At 37.0% G+C, this 20638-nt stretch overlaps 1 protein-coding gene across 1 annotated transcript in view; it reads right to left on the bottom strand.

Moving 5' to 3' along the window:
* Positions 1-20638, bottom strand: part of csmd2 (CUB and Sushi multiple domains 2) — a 425673-nt gene that overhangs the window by 359649 nt on the left and 45386 nt on the right. Inside the window, exon 3 of the mRNA XM_073822409.1 lies at positions 4300-4412. Within this exon, the coding sequence (XP_073678510.1) occupies positions 4300-4412 (113 nt within the window). The remainder of the gene's footprint in view (positions 1-4299; positions 4413-20638) is intronic.

Raw genomic sequence — 20638 nt, 5'->3', positions numbered from 1 at the left:
TTTAATGTGGCAGAAGGCTTAAAAGCAAAGACGTGATTTCACCTTAACTTAATTGTTGTACTAATGTTCAATCACAGAAACATAACATTAGTACATATAGTCTGCTATTCCCCACTCTGTAAAGTAACGTGCAAGAGGAAATTAGTTGATGTTAGCTAATGTTTATTAATTAGCCAGTGACTCTTTTTAAACATGACGTCGGTTGACCTTCCTCTTCCAAGCCGTGGCCGTCAGAGTTTTTGCGGTACCCAAAAAATTCCCACACTGCTGACTTGGTCTTTTTTGACGGGGGGAAAAGTTGTGGGGGTTCACCTCCTTCGGCCGTCCTGAATGAGTCAAGGAAGTTTGCTGCCGTAATATGGATGCAGCAGGCGGAGTAATATGACGCAGCACCTAAAAATAGTTCCCAGCAAGTTAACGTTCAATGTAACTGCTGTGATATTACTGCGCCTGCTTCGGCCTTGTTACGGCAGCAAACTTCCTTGACTATTACGCCGGAATGGAAGTGTAGTTCCTAATTTTATCGACCTAGAATATCGCAGCTTTACATTTTCCGCCAGTCTTAGTTCACGATATAACTACAGAAGAGTCAAGTTTTAAATAGGACAAATATTGAAACTTGTTGGTCATTTGTGAACACGATGCTATTGGTCTAATAGGATTCATTGATCCATGCTAAGCTATGCTAAAAGTGATATCACCAGAACAGGAAAAGGGCAGAATGGATTACAAAATGGTAAAACTCAACTTATTAACTTGGGGGGAGTTGGAGAATGAGCCTATTTCCAAAAAAAGTGGAGTGTTCCTTTAAGAGCTGGGGGGTGAAAACTTTTGAATTTGAATATCAGGGTAAATTTTACTTATTGTGTCTTCTATAGATTCTGAAGGGCAGTACTAAATGAAAAAAATATGATATTTAGGCAAAAATAGAAAAATGTACACATCTTCACTGTTCAAAAGTTTACACCCCTGGCTCTTGATGCAGCGTTTTTCCTTCTGAAGCATCAACGAGCGTTTGAACCTTCTGTAATAGCTGCATATGAGTCCCTTAGTTGTCCTTATTTTGAAAAGATGAATCTCAAAATCATACAGTCATTGTTGGAAAGGGTTCATTTACAAAAAAATGCTGAAAAACAAAGAATTTGTGAAACCTAAAGGATTTTTCTGAAGAACAGTGGGCAGTTTAAGAATCACAGTATTAAGAATCAAGTGCATGTAAACTTTTGAATGGAGTAATTTTTATAAATTCACTATATATAAATGTCTTGTAGTGAAATATCTTATTTAGGTCAGTACTAAATAAAAAAACAACAACATGCATTTAGTTTGATTCCTCTTAGTTTGGTAAAATAATTAACATTTTGCAGATTCTGCAAGGTGTACGTGAACTTTTGACCTGTATATAGTTGATTGTAAAGTGTAAAACTCTTCATTACAATTCCATACTGCACACAACAGAGTTTTATTAGAGAATAAAACAAATTGTTGATTAGGTATGCTGATGTTCTTCTTGATGTGCATGGCTTCACACTCCGGTGAAGGACAGTCACAAAGGAAATCGCTATTCAGCCGTGAGCTATTGATAAGAGCTGTGGGCTTCTCATAATTCTGCAGTCTACACTGAAAGTCAGGCCAGGGGCATGTGCTACATACATCACTCTTTAATTCTGCTCCTGTACAGTGTTTCAGCAGACCCACAGAAGGTCATGTGACAAGAAGTGGCACATAATTATAGTGCCAGACTGAATTAGTCCGAACCGCATGGATGAGATAAGGCTTGTCCATACTGGTGTAGGTCATCGCTCAGGGCTCTGGACGCTCCTGTCCTCTTCACCTGCCCTGGCAGCTTATTATGTTTGTTAGTTACAACATAAAGCAGCAGTTTGATGTTTTTTCCAACTGTTGCTTGCCAAATTGTACAATCAGTCACTGCAAAACTCAGACTCAATTTCAGACCCTGCCAGAACTTCTTAAGGTGGGCATATCACACTAAGCATTCCAAGCCAATTCAATTCAGTTCAAGAAATATTTTATGAAACCACCTAGCTTTACTCCATTTGTGGTAATATAAAGAATATATACACTCACCAAAGCTGCAAATGTAACTTAGAATATCGCATAAAACATTTGCAAATGAGCACCACTTCCGTCAATCGAGTCAAAGAGAACAAAATCATCACATCCTGATAAACTGGCACTAAATATACATAAGAAAAGTTGGAGAAGCCACTGAATATAATCATTTTCATATATAAAAAAAATTACTTGTGCCTCAGAGCAAGCAGATGAAACAATAAATGCGGTCATTGCTTTTGGAGGCGGATGCCTGCTGTTTTGGAACACAGTCGTGTAAGACAGACAAGTTCTGGGAGGCAATTATACAGAAATACTTTGACGTTAAGAACATTTCAGATGGCGTGCAAAACAAAATCAGTCCACTGGTTAGTCAGGTTATGCCATTTCATAGTGCAAAGTCATGCTTTTTCTGATGCTGATGGAGGATTTTATTCGGCAAATTCAATTATTTGCATTAACCCTTTTCGCACAGGTTAAAATCCACCTCAAGCGAGCGTAAAAACATTTTTTGCGATTAAAGTTGAAATTTGACATTTCCATCGCTTGTTTCTGAATGCAATACTTTAAAATGCGCATAAAAACTGGGTGATGGAAACAGAAAAAATTGTGAGCACTTGTAGTCATTTTCGTACGCAGTTATAATTACAGCTCCATATGTTTTGCTTTCCGGACAAAACGAGGTTTCTCGGTAGCTCAGCCGGCACACAATTGGACTTAGAATGCAGAATCCTTGGGTACAAATCCCATGAAAAACATGACTCCCGATGAAAGAGCTAAAAGATGAGAGGAAAAAATACTAACACTCTCTTAGCGCAAATTAGTGGACATTTATGTTAGAAACCGCAGTGTTATGTACTTATTGGTACGTACTTCGCGTCTCATGTTTCACAGGTACATTTTTGTCATGAGACCAGGTTGTTGCTGTCATTTCATTGAATAAATATTTGTACTCAGAGTAAAGTGCAGCACTGTGTAAACGCAAACATCTCACAAAAAAAGAAAAAATGCTATTAGCTTTTTTCCCCAAAAAATGTTTTTACCCTACTCTAGATATGCATTAGGGTTGTGACGATGAGGAAATTTCCCCACCGGTTAATCGACATGTGACAACACCGGTAATACCGGTATCACCGTGGGGGTGGGGTTTCCTATTTTCCTCTTTTTTTCTGCTTTTAAATAGCTTATAAATGCGTGCGTATTATACTTTCACTTTCAGTTTTGCGGGAATTGGCAATTCGAATGGACGACAACGAAACTACAAAAAAAAAAAAAACTTTGAACCCAAAATATTGCCGAACAGGCGCTTTTGCATTGCGTTTTGACACTAAATCATCCGCCATTCTCTTTCTGTAAATTCGACTCCTCTCGTTCTCCTCACGTGATAAATGAAATATGACGCATTGTAGCTATGTTCAGTTTTTAATTATAGTGCATGCTCTCGTCTTAAGTAAATTATTTAGAATTATATTTTCCATTTAATTCAAATAAATATTTAATAAAAAAAAAAACGAATACTTAAAAAAAAATGTGGGGACGGTATCACGGTGGAAAAGTGATGTCACCGGTTTTGCGTCTTAAAACCGGTAACACCGTCAGCACCGTCTATCGTGGCAAGCCTAATATGCATCTGTAAACTAGAACTGTTTTATCACATTTTGCATAAACACGATGAGCAAACCAGTTGACCCACCATAAGCAGCATCAGACAAAATTGATGCATGGAAAAGAAACACCTGATCTGAAAGCATAAAACAATGCATGTCCATATAGACCACGTTCATGACTGCCATCTGAATCAGACATTATTTTCCATTAGTATTGTGCAGAACTAGATGAACCCAGAGGATTTGATTCACCTGCCATCACTCTACAATCTCAATTAGATAATTAATCTAATTAGAGTAGATTCATTCTCCTTGCTGCTGCTCTGAAGCGAGCATTAATATTGCTGCTTTTGGGTCATAAAGCACTCACATCAAAAGAAATATGACGAGAAGCCAGCAAGGAACCAAGAGGAAATCTGTGCACTGATTCTCAGTCTTTAAATTGGCCGTGCATATTAATGCAATTAGCCAATAAAATGAGATAAAAGTCTACGTTTACGCCACACATGCTACTGCAGAGTCCACTTTACATAATTACAGGGTTTGCACGAAAGATGAGCGATTGAAAATGTTCACTTGAGACAAAAAAAAAAAGGGAAGATTAATACATGATTCTTACCTTCGTACACGGCTTTGAAGCCCTGGCCACTTACGGCGTAGTCTGACAGCAGCCATAGTGTGAGTCTGGGCCCTGTGCTGACTATAGGGGCGGGAAGTTGAAACCCCGTCAACCTAAAATGCAGAAAAGGAACAAAGCTCATGTTAACCTGGAGTATTGTTATACAAACCAAATGCAGGAGCTTGGCAGCAACAAACGTTTGAGTGCCAAACAGACTGCTAAATCTCAATTTCCAGCTTTAACAGAAAATAAAACCCTTTAAAAGCGGTTTACTGTGGTGTAAAAGCTAACTAGGACAGCACAGGTGATAAGTGAGGGAATTTGGTGCAGCATGGCCCACCAGAGACACCATGGCTCATGCACCAATCATAAGAATGGTAGCTAATAAACACTTTACAGACCTATCAAAATCACAATCAATAGAGCAGCTAAAAGAGCTTATTTCACAGGTCAGAGGTTACAGATGGAAGCTATCAACACTGCTTTCAGCCAAATGCAAGTCAATGATGTGCTGCTATCTATTAATTGATTCAAAAATACAATTCACACATTCAGTGATTTGAATACTCCACTTCTATGACTGTTTTCTATTCATATCCTCTATGCATTTTCTATTTCTGTATTAAAATTACATTTTATATTCTGGGGGAAATCGTGGTGACAACATTGCCCTGATATCACAGAAACAAAAATGAAATAAATAAACAGACAATAAACCATGACACTCGTTGTGAGAAATACTTCAAGACTGACACAATGGTTGGAGTTCTGATATCACTAAAATATCACTCTCCTCTCAGCCAATCAGATTTGAGGACCAGAAAAAAAAAAACAGTTGTATAACCAAACAAACATGAAGGTGTAAGAAAAATATACTGTTTACTTGATGGTTACACCACATAACTTTTTTACATTTAATAAATTCAAAACCACTTGAAACCAACATGAGTACAAAGATTTTTGTTGGATTTTTTTTTTCTTTTTACCTTGGAAAAATGTATGCGTGACTTAAACCATGCATAAACAATATATAATTGAACCATACATTATAGTACTGAAACACACGCTTGCATTTATAAACATATGTTCATAACCTTTATGAAGGCAATGTGTTGTTTTGGCAAGGTACTTATAACTGCAACAGAGTGGAGTAATCTGTAGTATACTGTACTGTATGAACGCATCCTGAGGGCTATTTTTTTTATTGGGTAGATCAGAGCAAAACGGAGCCTCCAGCTGCCAGGTGTGCTCGACAACTGCACAAATGTGCTCGCATTTCCCCTCAGCACCACTATGACCCATATAGTCCTCCAGGGTGTCAGCAGAGCAGGATGTTAAACTGTGTGATGCAGCTTTAGCTACAGGCATCGCTCTGAGCGTTCATGTTCCAGGGCTCACGTCAGTTCGCCTTTTCAGTCAGATCCCACAGCTGTCATCTAATCTCCATCAGCCCGAACACACCGACCGGTCACCGGCTGCAGCCTAAGCCATTCAAACTTCTTTGTTAGAAATAAACTAATTGAGCTGAACTGTAAGCAGGAAGTGGATGACTTAGATGAGAGAATACTACCTAATTGTATTGCAAGTGGGAGTTTGCATCTTGCAATTCTGACTTATTTTCTCACATTTCTGTTATGAAGTCCAATTTTGAGGGGGAAAAGAGACTAGTATGTTCAGATTTGCAAGTTTATATCTCAAAATATAAACTTGCAGAACTGCATCTTCCAATTCTGATTTATTTTCTTGCAATTCTGATACAAAGTCCAATTTTGAGGGGGAAAGGAGATTATTTTCTTAGATTTGCGAGTTTATATGTCAAAATATGAACTCGCAGAACTGCATCTTGCAATTCTGACCTTTTTTCTCGCATTTCTTTTACTAAGTCCAATTTTGAGTGGGAAAAGAGACTAATATGTTTTCAGATTTGTGAATTGATATCACAAAATATAAACTCGCAGAACTGCATCTTACAATTCTGATTTATTTTCTCGCAATTCTGTTACAAAGTCCAATTTTGAGTTGGAAAAGAGACTAACACATTCTCAGATTTTCGAGCTTATATCTAAAAATATAAGCTTGCAGAACTGCATCTTGCAATTGACTTATTTTCTCGCATTTCTGTTACAAAGATAAATTTTCAGGGGGAAAAGAGACTAATATGTTTTCAGATTTGTGAGTTTATATCTGAAAATATATCTCACTTAACTCGCAATTGTGCAATTCTGAGAAAAAAAAAAGTTAGAATTGAGTTAATATTTCGCAATTCTGATTTTATTTCTCAGAATTCCGACTTTATTTCTCAGTATAGCAAGGTTGCCTTGCAATTCCGACTTTATAACTCGCAATTGCAAGTTCATATAACGCAATTTTGAGAAATGTCAGACTTGCGAGTTTATTTCTCCCAGTTCTGCCTTTAAATTTGCAAGTTAATGACAATTTTGAGAAAAAAATATCAGAATTGCAAGATGTTTATTTTTTTATTCAGTGACCGAAAAGGGCTTCGATACTATATATTTTTTATTCTTCAGAAGACCACATACAATGATCATTTTGGTGGTTATTTTACCTTTTTTTTTTGCCCTTTTTCTATTTTTTACCCTCTCACTGACCCAAGCAAGAATGCATAAAATTGATCAAAAGTAACAGTAAATGCATTTATAATTTTGTTTGTTTGTTTGTTTTTAACAAATAGTAAATTCAATAGAACAGCATTCATAAAAGAATTCTAAAAATAGAGAGATTTCCACAAATATATTAATGAGCATTATAGATTTCAACATTGATAATAATGAGAAATGTCAGAAATAACCAAGTATATTAAAATAATTTATATTAAAATAATAATCTATAACAGTAAGCAATTTTAAATTGTAATAATATTTTACAATATTAGTTTTTACTTTTTTTCCATTAAAAAAATGCAGCTGTGCTGAGCATTAGAGATTTTCAAAAACATTTTTTTTTAAATCTTACCACTATACAGTAGTGTATACTAAGCGGTCATTATTTACTTATGTAATACATACACAAATGTAATTCCAAAACCACATTATTTTTAACCATGTAACACAAAGTAAACTTTCTCTAAAAACCATTACGCAGCGCTTGTCATAAAGCAAAAGTTCAATTTTTGGGTGAACCATTCTATTAAAACAATTTTTCAAGATGGTTTTGCTCCCTGGTTTGCCTCAGACTATCAAAACAAACTACACAAAGGTTTTTCCCATTTCCAGACCAAACATGCTATCATCAGTGAAGTTCACCTCCAGGCCAAGAAGGTAAGAAAGAGGCACAAGCATGATACCACAACAGATGAACTAAAGATTGCCCAAATAAGGCTGGTCTGGGCAGGAAGCGGTGGAGTGTGCTGAGGCCAGAGGCGGCCTCCATTAGGAGACATTTCCACATGGATGAGTACTGCAGCATCCAGTCCAGATTCTCCATTAGAAAAAGGAGCACTTCCCTCTCCAATTATCCCAGGTGCTCCTTTGGGAAGAGAGCAGGGACACTGGAGAAGGAAGCGGGAAGAGAAAATCACAAAACTGAAAAGGAGAACAGGTGGTGGTTTACAGAGTTCATTGAAGAGGGAGGAAAGACAGATTGGACTTCGAAGTGTGTGTATGCGCTTCAGTGTTTTTCTGTTTATTTGTTTGTGTGTGTGTGTGTGTGTGCATACAGATTGTATTTGCATGCAGTCTGCTGATAATATAAGTGAGTGAATATTTGCATTCACGTTGTTTAATATGAGTACCAGCATGAGTGTGTGCTCAAAACGTACGTGTATGTGTGTGTGTTATAAAAGGGGTGTCACTGTAGAAATTCTCCTGATTAAAGCCATCCGTAAACACCCCACCCGCCCTCCTCCAGCCTTCAGGAGCTCCAAGCACAGGCTGATTTACCGAGTCCTGCACTGCTTCATAATAAAATGTGATTAAATGGAATGTCAGGCCGTGAATAATGAACCCCGCCGTCCAACCACTGTCACCACACATCAGAGAGCGACCAGTCCTCAGTGTCCCACACCGCAGCTCTCAGCACTAAACTACTACTGGGGTTAACATTAAACTTTCCACATTAGCATGGATGGCACCATCTGGATTTCCGACATGGACTTGCTGCAATAATCATGGAAGCTGGTACTATATCTGCACAACATGTTCCAAGGATACAAAGGCAAGCATGCCAATGTGAATTGTATTTATCCCAGTTGGACATGAGAAAACTATATATAATTCTAGTCTTTTCAGAGTAAAACCAACCTGATCTCATGATTAAAATGTACCTGTGGAAACTTCTTTGCAAGATGCGACATGCATAGCGCAATGTACATTCTGTGACATACTGTATTACAGAATAGTGCTAAATATTACAGTAGAATACATTAGAATATTACAGTAGTGCTAAAAGGGTATATTTTTCCCCCCAGAACAGATGAATATGGTATGTTTTATGTGATGTTGGCTTTATACGTTGCCGCAGTTCTGACTTGAAATGTTCATTGAGTGGCACTGTAATTCTAATTCTCTGTGATGTTTTAAAATAGCATAACATCTGCACTACACCTAAACCTACTTGATAGTATGAACAAAAGGTAATGTGACGTAAAACCGCAATCGCAAGCATGCCATTTTAGCTTGTTTTTTGATCTCTCATCTTTCAGCTCTTTCATCGGGAGTCATTTTTTCACTGGATTCGTACCAAAGGATTCTGCATCTTAAAGGAGTAGTTCACTTTCAGAACAAAAATTTACAGATAATGTACTCACCTCCTTGTCATCCAAGATGTTAAGTCTTTCTTTCTTCAGTCGTAAAGAAATGATGTTTTTTGAGGAAAACATTTCAGGATTTCTCTCCATATAATGGACTTCTATGGTGCCCCAGAGTTTTAACTTCCAAAATGCAGTTTAAATGCAGCTTCAAAGGGCTCTAAATGATCCCAGCCAAGGAAGAAAGGTCTTACCTAGCGAAATGATCGGTTATTTTCTAAAAACATTTACAATTTATATACTTTTTAACCTCTACACAGAGTACACAGAGTTAAAAGGGACAAGCATTTGAGGTTAAAAAGTATATAAATTGTAATTTCTTTTAGAAAATAACAGATCATTTTGCTAGATGACCCTTCTTTCCTCGGCTGTGATCGTTTAGAGCCATTTGAAGCTGCATTTTGGAAGTTCAAACTCGGGGGCACCATAGAAGTCCATTATATGGAGAGCAATCCTGAAATGTTTCCCTCAAAAAACAATTTCCTTTCGACTGAAGAAAGAAGGACATGAACATCTTGGATGACAAGGGGGTGAGTACATTATCTGTAAATTTTTGTTCTGAAAGTGAACTACTCCTTTAAGTCCAAAATGTTTCCGAAAATGATCCCAGGTTGGGGACCTAGTAACATTGCTGGGATCAGTCCCAGAACAAGCACTGTGTGAACAAAAGCCAGAACCTTTTATAGGTGTTTTGAAGCTAGATAAAATATGTGCAAACTGGAATGAAACCGCGATCATGGAGCTCCTCACTATCCGCGCTGAAGCTGAGATCATTTACCAGTTTAGTGGAATGGTACGCGTTGCATTATGTGTCACATCCAAATGTCACGTGTCTTTACGGTATCTTTATGAGTTGTGTGTGAACGCGCGCACAGATTCCGGAATATCACTGGCAGTGTGAATGAACCAAAATCAAAAGATTCCGGGACAAATCACGGGTCACATTATCTGTGTATTTCCCAGAATCGCTGTGTGAAAGAGGCTATATGAAGCTGTAACTGTGTACGAAACCGATTGCAAGTGCACACTGTTTTACCACCTCTAGTGTTCATTTCTGTTGGAAACTGCAGTGATATGTACTTATTGGTATGTATTTTGCACATTTGCGAAAAAGTTCCCACAGGTACACTACATTTTCGTCATGAGATTAGGTAGCGTAAAACAGTAACATACAATTTATTTAAATAACATTTCTGTTTTAACACATTTAAAACTGAAATCTATTGCTGTAATGGCAAATCTGAATTATTTATTTCTTCTTCTCTATATAGAAAATGTTTGTGTTGCTTTGTATTTTTGTGAAAACTTTATGACGATTTAGACTAGCTTTGACTATTTAGTTAGAAAAACAGTTTATTTAAAACCTTAATATTTTACAATATTATAATGTTTTGGTCCTTTTTGGTACATATTTATTTAATAAAAGTATTAAATTACTACTGACCACAATCTTTTGAACTGTAGTTCAAAAGGGTTTTTGAGTTTTCCAAAACAAAATAAGATGAAATTTTAAATTCTTTGAAAACTGGTTTCATTGTGCATTCATGTCAACTAGTATGTTTTTGACCAAAATAAGATTCTATTTTAGAGTAGATTGATTGACTACAATTAAAGGGTTAGTTCACCCCAAAATGAAAACTCTGTCATTAATTACTCACCCTGATGTCGTTCCAAACCCGTAAGACCTTTGTTCAACTTCAAAACATAAGTTAAGAAAACAAAAATAACGATTCAACAATTTCTTCTCTTCCCAATCAGTCTTCGTCTGTGTTGTGGTACTATTGTACTTGCACATCGAAAAACTGACACAGAAGAGAAGAAATTGTTGAATAAAGTCAGTGTTTTTGCTCACAGTTTTCTTTGCTCACAAAAAGTATTCTCGTAGCTTCATAACATTACTGTTGTACCACTGATGTCACATAAGCTATTTTATCGATGTCCTCACTACCTTTCTGGGCCTTGAAAGCGTCAGTTGCGTTGCCGTCTATACAGGTTCAGAAAGCCTTTAGATTTGATCAAAAATATCTTAATTTCTTTGAAGATGAACTTATGAGTTCAGAACTTAAGAGTTTAGAACAACATGAGGGTGAGTAACTAATGACAGAATTTAGATTTTTGTGTGAACTACCCCTTTAATAAATACGTGACAAAATATTGACTACACTTTAAAGAAAACGTAACAAAATTTAACAAACTGTTAGAAGGAGTGAAACTGAATGTAATAAAGCACTGGGGTGACATTCCTAAAAGTTAAAACACTTTGAATTAGACTCTGTGACTTATAAACGCCCATGGAACGAGGTAAAACAAATACGACCAAAACCACCTGCTTGCTTTTTTTTTTTTTTTTTTTTAAACACCACATTAACAACATCAAACTAAAGCAGGCCGGCCTTTCACTAATCTCATTCAAAGGATGAAGGTGGGAATCGCTGATGCAGCCATATCCCAGCAGGAAGAAGGACACCCTGGAGAGAGGAAAGACAGAGAGGGGAAAACAGATGCAGGGGCAGGATTCTGTCAGGCAAGCAGAGAGAAAACATAAGGGGATAAATTATAGAGAAAGAGCAAGGGGGAGCAAGGAATACGTTATGTGTGTGTGCATGCATCTATCAATCTTACGACATATTCCAGTGTAACTGGGAATCTCAAGTGAAGGAATTGACAGCTTGCTTCTTTAGGGGGGAGGTCGGAAATCTGCAAGCTCATCTAAAGCTATGTGTGAAATGTCCATAAATAATTGGGGTTATCTGTGCATTGTTCTCCACGGACATAGAGATCCTCATTCACAAAGTCCACCTGTAGGCCAGAGGTACGAGGTGAGGTGAACCGGATTGATGGTGTTCTCAGCGCAGAGTGCTGCGTCCAACACAATCACCGCCGTAACTCTCTTGTCTTCAAGGACTAGGAGCATTCCTGGGTGGCAGCAGTTATGCACCCACTGGAGCGCCTCGGAGTGGCTAACGTCCAGGGTAAAAGCCGTCCAATTATCCTCTCCTGCCATTATTTCCAACCTTCATAAACACATGCTTCTCCATTCCGCCTACCCACACACATTTCCACTCAAACACCTCTTTCCCAGCCACCGGAACTATTTTTGCACCGCTACCATGATGGGTGGATAGTGCAAGTCTATCATGGCTCGTAATATGCACGATGAGTGGTTTTGTGCTTGAGACAGGATTACTGTAATGTATCTGACTTAAGAGTATACACAGAGTGGAAAGCAAACACACACGTCAACCGAGGCCTAGACCATCTGCTAGAAACATCTGTGAGGAACTGCATTACCGAATACAGAGCTTGATATCTTTTTGTAGCTAATCAAAAAAGCCTTTTAAGTAGATAGCACTATGCTAAGCTAGTAAGATAATAGCTTACTAGCATAAAAACTATTAATTTTTTTTCCGTTTAACCATTTTTGACTGGTTATATATTTGACATGTAATTTAAAAGTCATTTATTCTCATTCAAATGTTAATTACCATATTCTCTAAAGTGATTTTATTTCATTTCTAATCAGGCATGGAATAGAGTACCCATAAATAGACTGGAATTTTTTTGTATCAGCCAAAGAAATGGCTTTTAGGTCCAAGGGGGATAGGATTTTTCATGACTACAGATTTTCTAACACATAAATCACTATTGGGAGAACCCAAAAATGGAAGACCTCCTTTTGATCTCATTATATGTGACGAAGCACCAGTTGCAGTAGTTGTGAAAGATTTTTTAGAAAGGTTTGTACTGTGTAAAAGTGCTCAAATCAGATATCATCTCCATGGCAATACCTCATTAGTCTGTTTGGTTTGGTTCAGATCATGTCAGCACAAACAATGTCAGCACTAATAACACCTACTGGTTTCAATAATTGTGGGATGTTTGAGTTAAGGTGTCCAATTAGTGTTTTAATTAGCTAAATATTCATCTTTTAAACCTTGAGGATATATGAATAGTTTAAACACTTTCACATTAATACCTTAAAGTTAGTTCCCCCTTAAAAAAAAAGAAAAAAATTACTCATGTGGTTTCAAACCCATAAACTTGATATTTTTGAGATATTTTTGAATCTGGTACTCTCGTGAACGTCCGTCGTTTGTGCCTAAATGTATTCTCGCAGCTTCATAACATTACGGTTGAACCACTGTCACGTGGATTATTTTAATGATGTCCTTACTACCTTTCTGGGCCTTGAACGTGTCAGTTGCTGTCTATGCAGGGTCAGAAAGCTCTTGGATTTCAAAATGTCTTTCAAAATTTTCGTTTTTGAGTGAACTACACCTTCAAAAAAGCCACTGTATAACATATTAGCTCTATTACACTTTAGAAGAAAAAATGTTCCAGATCAAGGAGGTGTATAATACATAAGAGATGAATAGCCTACCTAAGATGAATTCTAATTATTCTCAAAGTCAGTTGCTTGGCTGGCAGATGCATACTGCCATTTGTACTTTATTTGCCAACTTTATGCAAGCAAGCATACAAATACATAAATAAATGTGAAAGTAATTAATAAAACTCAGTAATAAGGTAATAAAAGCATGCATAAAACAACAATTTAAATAAAGAACCACTAACAAAGCATCTGCAATATAATGAAAAGTTGGTGATAACTGTCTATTAGGGATGTAACAATATCAAAATCGCACAATACGCTACGTTAATATCTCAATGTGAAGTACACAAAACAATATTTATTACAATATATTTAAAAAAATGAAGACTTGTGGGGGGGCTTTTTTGTACATTTTAAAGTGAAATTATTGACCCATGTTCTTAACTAAGAAAACTTAAGTCAGAAAAAGGTTAGTGAATTGACTAAACTTTGAAAAGGATTCAACCGTCTTTCTTTGTGGTATACTGTCTCAGTCTAATTTACATTCACACTGGTGTTTTTAGGAAGCCAAACAAATTAGAATATAATAAAAATAATAACACTTATATAATTGTTATTGCTATGACAGTAATATCCATATATTGTAAAACAATTGCACATGAATATTTCAATAGGTTTTTTTTTTTTTTTGCTTCACACTACACATTTTGAATTTGGACTGCAGTAATGTCACCCATTTAAATCAATAAAAATAAAATAAGCTTTTATTTTGACTGAAATGGCAGTAGAGCTTTTATTTTGATGAAAAACTCCAGCTTACAAAACAGGCTTACAAAAACACATCTCACTACAAATACAGTAAAACGCTGTAAACATCTACAGCGAAAATAAAGCATAACTGGTTGCTGTTGCATTCCCAAACACGCACTAAACTTACAGCACATGCAATAAACAAGTTCACTACATTCACTGTGAACTGAGCCATTCTGAGGCGTGGAAAACACAGGATCATGAGCTATTCGCCTACTTTGCCTGGAAGATCATTTCATATCATCATGTGACTGCAATGATATTGAGACAGTTTTGCTATCACAATACCACGATATTGATAATACCATTACATCCCTAGTTTCTATGCCAGTGGTTCCATGTTCCATTTTGCATCTCTCCTTTTTCTGACACACTAATTTCAGGTCTTGGAGTCTCTACTAATGAGCTGATGATCTAAATCAAGTGTGTTTGTTTAAAGTGACATGGAAAACATACAGTGTTGGGGGGCCTCCAGGATCCAGGGACCTCCAGTGGTCTATGCTAACCAGACATGGCTTGACCTCCTGGTCCAGAGTACCGGCTCTTTGCTTAAAGGGAAGGTCTAGTGCCATTTCATGCATTCTGACTTATTTACACTGCTAAACGTGGCCAAAGTAAAAAAAAAAAAAAATGAGTTGGATTTATGACACAGTATTCCAGTGCCAATTACACTACTTCAGAGTTCGTACACTTCATCAGGAAGAGCACACACACATCAACCAGAGCAGAGCAAGAACCCGCCAATAAACGTGCTTCGTTTGGGTTACTGAAGTTGTCGGCAGAGCTGCACTGCAGGACTTGATTGAGAAGGATTTGTCATTTTGCTTCTAGATCATGAAATCAACAATGTCACCAAAGAACCCTGGTGGAAAAAAAAACAGCCTGGCCAGCCTGGCAAGGCTGGGAGACCAGCTAAAACCAGCTACTTCCAGCTTAAACCAGCTATGACCAGCCAACCAGCATAGGCTGGTTTTAGCAGTTTTTTTTTCAGCAGGGAAGTGTGTTTTTGGTTGTGAGGGAAAGATAACCTTGTTCAGCTTCCCAAAGAATCCAGTGTTAATTATTTATGTCAATGTCACAGCTTGAAGACAATCGCTACACAAAAGTTTTGCGTGCTTGCGCTCACAGCACACTTCCATGAGCTGGACTGTTTTAGGAGAGAAGTGGTACAGCTGCATCTGCCTTTTATAAATCTGATAAAACTAGAGACTTCAGATATATGAAGGATGCGATTACTACTCTATAGATTTAATGAACAGGAAGTGGAGTTCTTCCTGTTTTATTCACTTCTAATTTCAATCTACAGCAATACTCCTTTTCTCAAACAATTAAGCAGTTATTTCTGTTTAGCCAACGTTTCAACTAATGCGCTGAGTCATTTGTCCTGAGGCTCAGTCGGCAGTTTTTGATGTGGCATCTCAGCCGCCTGCTTTTCAGAGTTCTGTCTTTCAAATGCTGCTTCATTTCAGACTTTGAAGACATGGTAAACCATTGAAAAAAAATGGGAACACCAAAAAAAGATCCAAGCACAGTTACCATGAGCATCCATTAGAACAGACATCATAGGGAACCACCATGAGTCACCATGTCAGTGGAAAGAGAGAAACGAAGCAAAAAATAAAAATAATAGACGAAATATAATACAAGGTGCAAACTGAAGGAGAATGAGGTTGAGCGAGAAGAAAAATAGTAGCACGGGCTAAATTATTTAGAGTGGAGAAGCAGTGATATAATACTGTGCTGATCAGGCAGAGGAATTTTAGGGCCATAAAAAGCCTGGGGAAAAAAAAAAGAAGGATGGAAGGATGAGTTATCGATGGGTGAGCACAGTGGCAAAACTCATCACTAGGGGATAAATGGTCCTAAATGGCTGTGGAGCTTTTAAACATTGCGGCTAATGACCATCTGCACTCCCCAGTCGCACACCCTGCTCTGGGCACTCGTCATAAATATGCACACAACGCTACACATGATAACCCTTGTGACCAAAATACCCACAATCCCAACAGTTTGTCCTCTACGGCCTCTCTTGCATTCATCAAGTGTTCCCAAACAACCCTTTCCCTTGCTAGGCCTCTTAAACATATTAGCACACATGCTCTACACAAAAAAAAAAACAAATCAAGACAAAATAATAAACCTGTTGAGGCCGAGACAATAAGGCATGACATTGTCTCGGTTAATCCGTGTAATAGTTCGGGATTTGAAAATGTGTGTTTCATTACACACTCATTGACTGATGATGGAGAGCAAATTTGAGTAAATGGCTTGACACTTATTACCACAAGAGCTTACACCTCACAGTCATCACTCAGTCCTCAGAGTTTCGATAATCTCCATAGACAGACCGCAATGATGTTGGCCTTTCAGTCAGTATGTAATCCTCGTGAAGAAGACCACAAATTTCCAGGCCGGTTTCTACTGGTCTAGATGGTGCTTAAAAAGCTTGGGGGGTGATCGAAAAGCAAGGCTGGATTGATTTAAGTAAACGTTTTTGTTTTTTTCTTCTTTTCGGCATGTCGTTTGGAACAGCAGCTTCTTGACTGTGTACAGTTCTTTCTAGTCCTCGAACTTGATTGGCTGAGAGGAGTGCTACATTCTAGTAATATCAGAACTCCAACCAATTCACTAATGCATCACTCCACCTGCAGCATTTATCACAGCGGACACCCAAATCCACCATAACTTTATAAATAAAGTTTTTGTGTCACGGAATGCAGTTTTAAGACTTTAAGGCGAGAATCCAATTATTTATTCAGCCTACACTGTGAAAAGTTTTCAACAGATTCAACTTAAAAACCTAAGTTCAGCAGCTGCCTTAAGTTTTTAAAGTTAAACGAGCTTAAAATTATAATTAAAATTATAAAGTCATTTTAACTTATTACAATCAAAATGAGTTGATTTAACTTGTGAGTTTAAATGACTTAAGTTGATTTAACTTAACATTTTAAGCCAGCTGCTAAACTTAAGTTTTTAAGTTGAAACTGGTGAAAACTTTTTACAGTGTAAACCATTCAGATCTGCCTCCAATCAACACTCAAAGGACAGAACCAAGTTCATGCCTCAGTTTTTTCTCCCTTTTTCAATAACTTTTAATGTTTAAGACTTATTTTTTAAAGAAGTCTCTTCTACTCACAAGCCTGCATTTATTTGATCCAAAATACAGCAAAAGTAATATTGTGAAATTGTTTTACTATTTATACTATTTTCTATTTTAAAATGTAATATATTCCTATGATCAGAGCTAAATTTTCAGCATCATTACTAGTCTTCAGTCTCACACGATCCTTCACAAATCATTCTAATATGCTGATTTGCTGTTCAAGAAACAATAAACATTAAAATATCAATAGTACTCAAGTACTCAAACTGTTGAGTACATTCTTTTCAGGATTATTTAATGAATAGAAAGATCCAAATATTAGCATTTGTGAAATAAAAAGCTTTTGTAACATGGGGGAAGGAAATGGGGAGAGAAAATTATAGAAATTAATACTTTTATTTAGCAAGGATGCTTAAAATTGATCAAAAGTGATGATAAAGACATTTATAACATTACAAAAGATTTCTATTTCAGATAAATGCTGTTCTTCTGAATGTTTTATAAATCAAAGAAACCTGAAAAATTCTACTCAGCTGTTTTCAACATAATAATAATAATAAATGTCCAATGCTAAAAAATCAGCTTAGAATTCAGAGGAATAAATTACATTTTAAAATGCATTCGAATAGAAAACAGTTATAAATATTTCAAGATTTTACTGTTTTTGCTGTACTTTGGATCAAATAAATGCAGGCTTGGTGAGCAGAAGAGACTTCTTTTAAAAAACCTTACTGTTCAAAAACTTTTGACTGGTAGTGCAGATTATTGTGACTTGTCTAAGCAATAGATTTTGAACCAGAGCTAAAATGTCATACTTGCTCAAAGATGATTAAAGTGCATTAGAAAAATAAACAAACAACCCACACAGGTATTTAACCAAACTTTTACATCCTTATTCTTGGTAAACTAGAGTAATACTGTTGACAGACCCTTATTTCCACTCACATGATGAAGACACAGTGGCGAATAAGTTCTTAAAAAACAGGTTGATTAGCTAAAAGAACAACAAATCAATCAAAAGCCATCATTCTGAGCAGGTTGGTACCAATAATCAGAGCATGAACAAATGAATCCATATTCCAGCCAACTGTTTGCAATTAAATTTTAATTGGATATGGAGACCCAGATGGAGGAAGGAAACAGTGTCGAGACCTTCTCCCCAGTTTTCTTTATTCTCCGGGATATTTTCTTTGTTTCTTCTTTTCGCTTTTGCTTCTACCCCATAGTCGCCGGTCTGCTAGTTCCTCTTTCATCTTTTTATTCTCTCCCTCTCTCTTACTCACTCAGCCCTACAGACTCACAGATTAATTATTCAAATGTTATCTTCATTGCCGAAGCACGAGTTAGGAAGGAGGCTATACGGGCTTCAGCCGCCACCTAATCCTGACTCTTTCAAAAAGCATTCAGCCTTGGAGGCCACGGCCAGAATTGCATTATTTGTACACCAGTTTATTTTATTGTTCTTTCCAGCACACGCTCTCCCACAGCAGTGTCTAAATTCTAATAAACTCCAAAACAAGGTTTAGCCGCTGATTTGATTAGATGCAAAAGGGCATCGGGAACACATTGACCGTTGCTGAGAGACTCTCTCAATCTCACTTTCATGCTCTGTTTCTTCCTCTTTATATTTCTCTCCGTCTCCCATTACCTTTCCTCTCAGCCCGACTACGTATAGCGCTGTCGTTATTTGTCTTTGTCTCTCTATCCACCCTCTCCTCATGGTCTGCACTATTTTTTGCTGCTCATAGACAGGTGGAAAACAATCTGTCACTCACGCAGCTTGTGCTTGTGGGAGCACTACGTACAGCTAGAGGATCCGTGCACGCACTCCATTAGGTGGACCTTGGCGGATCCATATTTAGCAGCGTTCTCCAGAGGTGCCAGGCACCTTCACATTTACATTCTAGAGGAGATGAACCCTTCACTGCTATGCTGACTCACCACTGCAAAATGACAAGTACTTTAATTAAAGGAGTTAATTGAAGCCACTTCCTCCCAGCTCTTAACGAGCTTGAAGAGTCGTCCCATATTCGCGCCCTCCCCCAATACTCATCTCCATCTCTTTGCTTTCACTGTATTGGCTTATCGACATCAAACAGACGCTTTGTGCTACAGAAACAAAACAATACAGAACATTAAGCAGGATGAATGGACACTTAAGGTAAATGAGGGTATGAGATGTTTCAGCAAGCGTCGATACCATCTTAAATGGTTAAGCATCATTTCTTTCCACAACCAGCAGCTAGATAGATGGGTCAAGTTGCCAGTTACTTGGTTATTTTAATTTTCTTCCACTCACTTCACTGCCCAATCCATTCTTTGCTTAATTAGGTAATTCTAGCATACGTTTTACATTATCACACATTTGATGTTATCGTCAAAATAGAAATTCTACACTATTTTATCCAAATAAATAAAACATTAAATTGTTAAAAGATTACAAGGGAAAATGACAATGCAAAATTAAATATCTAACACTGATCAATACGATACCATTTTTTAAATAAGCAAATCACCTAATACTCTAATATCTGCCAATAACCCATATTGAACCAGGACACTGTCTAACAGTGGCTGAAATTAATAAACAAAGACATAATATCTATACTTGATGATATACCATTATACAGTCTGATATTTGCAGAGACAGACAGACAGAGAGATAAATAGACAGATAGATAGACAGATATACGATAACTATACCTTCCACATCTTTGCAACCCAAATTAAATAAATAAATAAAAGCTTATGGAACTGAAACACAACAGTCTAATATTGGCTAATGCTGATAAATTAAAAGAAACTAATAAACTAATATGAAATTGAGCTATTGTCTACTATCAGCATTTATAAATTAAAATACTAATAAACAAACATTATTTGCTGATATGACGATATATTATCTAATATCCAATCCTTTGCAACCCAAAACGAACTAAATAAATAAACGCTTACGGAACTGGGAAATAGTCTAATACTGTCACAGTTTGGCTGAGATGAGGAGTGGAGGGGAAGCAGGAGAACCGGATTAAATGAATAAATAAAGTTTATTAAACAAAACACTGAAAATGATTACAAACAAAACAAAAACCAGGAGCATTAAATGAGAACATGTAACATCAACGACGGACCGCTGGGAGTGATCAGACACAGACTTAAATACACAGAAAACAAGGCGTGGTTACAAACAAGATAACAAGATGACGAGGGGGAAATACAAATATGGGCAAGACTGAACCAACTAAACACAAACCAAAAGGGGGAAACAAGGACTAAACCAAATGGACTAGAAACAGAAGGGGAAAAACATTGGGAAAACAGAACAGAA

This window comes from Garra rufa, chromosome 17, assembly GCF_049309525.1.
Source record: "Garra rufa chromosome 17, GarRuf1.0, whole genome shotgun sequence".
Taxonomy (NCBI): Eukaryota; Metazoa; Chordata; class Actinopteri; order Cypriniformes; family Cyprinidae; genus Garra; species Garra rufa.
Note: the sequence above shows the minus strand (reverse complement) of the source record. Positions and strands in the feature narration are given on the sequence as shown.